General features: G+C 42.1%; 1 protein-coding gene across 1 annotated transcript in view; it reads left to right on the top strand.

The window, feature by feature from the left end:
• The window catches only part of LOC102043872 (cytochrome c oxidase subunit 7B, mitochondrial), a 2,383-nt gene extending 494 nt beyond the window's left edge, over nt 1-1,889 (top strand). Inside the window, exons 2-3 of the mRNA XM_005430304.1 lie at nt 1,032-1,156; nt 1,697-1,889. Coding sequence (XP_005430361.1) covers nt 1,032-1,156; nt 1,697-1,771 — 200 coding nt within the window. The 3' untranslated portion in view covers nt 1,772-1,889. The remainder of the gene's footprint in view (nt 1-1,031; nt 1,157-1,696) is intronic.
• Nucleotides 1,890-2,553: the final 664 nt, after the last annotated feature.

Raw genomic sequence — 2,553 nt, 5'->3', positions numbered from 1 at the left:
TCCCTAGTACATAAAGGCACACTCTGGCCTGGTAGCGTGCGGTGACCAGGGGCAGTCAGTAGCCAGCCCTTAACCTCAAGGTTAGCGTTGGCCCTTCAGTGATACACAGCCCGCAGGGTCTGTTCTCTGCTCCTGCGGCACCATGGGCTCGTCCCGAGGTGCGGGCAGGTGAAATAAATGTATCTCCGTAGATACTCAGGCTTATTGTGTTTAAAAAAACGCCTTGTGCAGCATTACAGAACATGCGAGGGATGTAGTAACATGGGTATCAGCATAATCTTCTCTAATCACGGTGGGGTAAAAATGCAAACCATTGACCTAAGACTAAAAGGTTTTATTTTGTAATATCTTTATCTACACATCACCCTCTCGTCAAATGCTTTGTACACAACTAATGGGCAATCTGTCTTTTGTAGCTGTTGTTTTGATTTTTCACTGTTGCCTTCTCTTTAATGAGTGTACCTTTTATAGTGTATGCTTATAATGTACATCACCTGAAGATATCACTTTGTATTTTTTCTCTATTAATTATCTCATGCCCATGGGTTATTTCATTTTCCTTCCTCCCCTCCCTTCAAAAAAAAAATCCTGAGGGAATGTGGCAGGAATTACACCATAATTTGATGGTGAGCTTCATCTTGACATTGCTTGGGTACACGTACTGCCAGGATAGATATTTGCATATAGAAATCTAAAAATATTAAGCACTAAACAAAATATTTTATTAGAGGAACAGTAATACTAAAGAAAACATATTAAAGAAAAAGTTACCTTAGGGCATTTTTTTTTACTGGAATTAGACTTAAGGAATAACTTTCTAGAGAGAAATTGAGAGAGCTGAAAAAAATTGAAGTATTTATATATATCCCATGTTTTGGAGTAACTCCAGAGTTCTAAATCCAAATGAATTTTTTTCCCAGCATTTTTAGTCTTTTAACACTAACACTTGCCTCCTTGTTGGTGGGAGATGAGGACTGGGAATGGTTTGAGGATGTATTTGAGTTGATTTCTGTACTTGTTGACATCCTCAGCTCGTGGCATCCAGCACACTGCAGTCAGAGGGGCTCATCGCAAGCACGAGCCCACCTTCCACGATAAATATGGAACCATGGTCCTCCTCGGGGGAGCCGCCATGTTCACTGCTGTCTGGAGCTATGTAAGTTGGTTTTGTCACCACTCCCTTGTGACTCAAGCTGCAGACTTTAAAAGTGTCAGTTTTGCCTGTTTGAAGTAAATTCAGCGGTCAGAATTTAGGAGGTTCTTGCATAAGCAAATAGTGATGTGATAGAGGGGAAAGTTCTTTTAATTGCCAGGTTGATTTGGAGTTGTTACTCAAATTTCTGCATCAGTCTATTGCCTGATTTGAAAATGTATCAGAAACACAAGTGTTCTCAATTTTACTTGGGATTTCAAACCTCTGCAGGTACAGCAGCAAAACTTCTAGATGAAAATACCAACATGGTCGTGGGGTGTTACATTCCAGATTCTTTCTTCTACAGCTGGATATTTTGAAAGAGAAAACTGAAACATTGAAATACTATTCAATATAAATGTGTTCCACATTTTTAATTAGAAAATTAATGAGATGTCATGTTCTAATAGCAAGAAATCTGAGCTGAAAGCAATAAAAATAACCCTATGTCCAAAGGTTTCTTTGATTTCAGAGTTAATAATCTTGGGTTTTGTCCCTTTACAGGTGTTCACATCACTGAATGTGGAGTGGGGCATTTCACCTGTTGGCAGAGTCACTCCAAGTGAATGGAGGGGGTAACAGCCTCTAATGAACTGGTCTAGAGTTTCACTGAGAAAATGGTCATGTAGTGGCATTTGTTCCCTGATTACCACTTGGACAGTGGCGTTCCTGGTCTAATAAACATACTAGAAACCTGTCTGTCTCTTCCAGGTTTCCTCTGTGCTCTGCTTCTGCTGAAGTGTAAGAAATAGTGTAAAAACTCCAAGTAATTTTACACAGCTTCAGTTGTGGCTGTAGAGATCCCTGGTGGATAAAGGACAAGTCCAGAACTTTTGAGTTTTCATTTAGCCAGGTGTGTGTGTGAACCAACCTCACTGCATTCCCACTGCAGAGCATGCACCCCTTTACATCTGACTTGTAATGACAAAGTCGAGATCCCTTTTTTTTCCCCACAAAAGGATTTTTATGGCTTGAATCCTTCTGCCAGTAGGCTGCTTCTCCTTAGACCCCTGAGCTGTGACGAAATTAAAGTCAGTTTTGAGTTCGAGAGGCTCCACAGGAGCAGGCAGCATGCCAGGATCAATGGGACTTTCCTAATGAATTCTGAGGGAATCCCAGAATGATTTGGGGTGGAAGGGACCCAGATTTGGAGTGGTTCAACCCTGTCTCTGCATTTACCTTCTGTTTACAGCCGAAGTAACCAGAGAAATGAGGTGGGAGAAGAACAGGTACCGGGGCATGCTGGTGTTTGATGATCAGAGATCCCAGGCTACTTTGGCTTGGGAGGGACTTGAAGCGCGCCTAGTTGCGGTCGCGGCGGGCGGGTTCCTGTCGCGATACAGTGACAGCCGTGACAGCGA

Source organism: Geospiza fortis, unplaced genomic scaffold (genome assembly GCF_000277835.1).
Source record: "Geospiza fortis unplaced genomic scaffold, GeoFor_1.0 scaffold744, whole genome shotgun sequence".
Taxonomy (NCBI): domain Eukaryota; kingdom Metazoa; phylum Chordata; class Aves; order Passeriformes; family Thraupidae; genus Geospiza; species Geospiza fortis.
The sequence above is the reverse complement of the archived record's forward strand: the minus strand, read 5'-3'. Positions and strand labels throughout refer to the sequence as shown.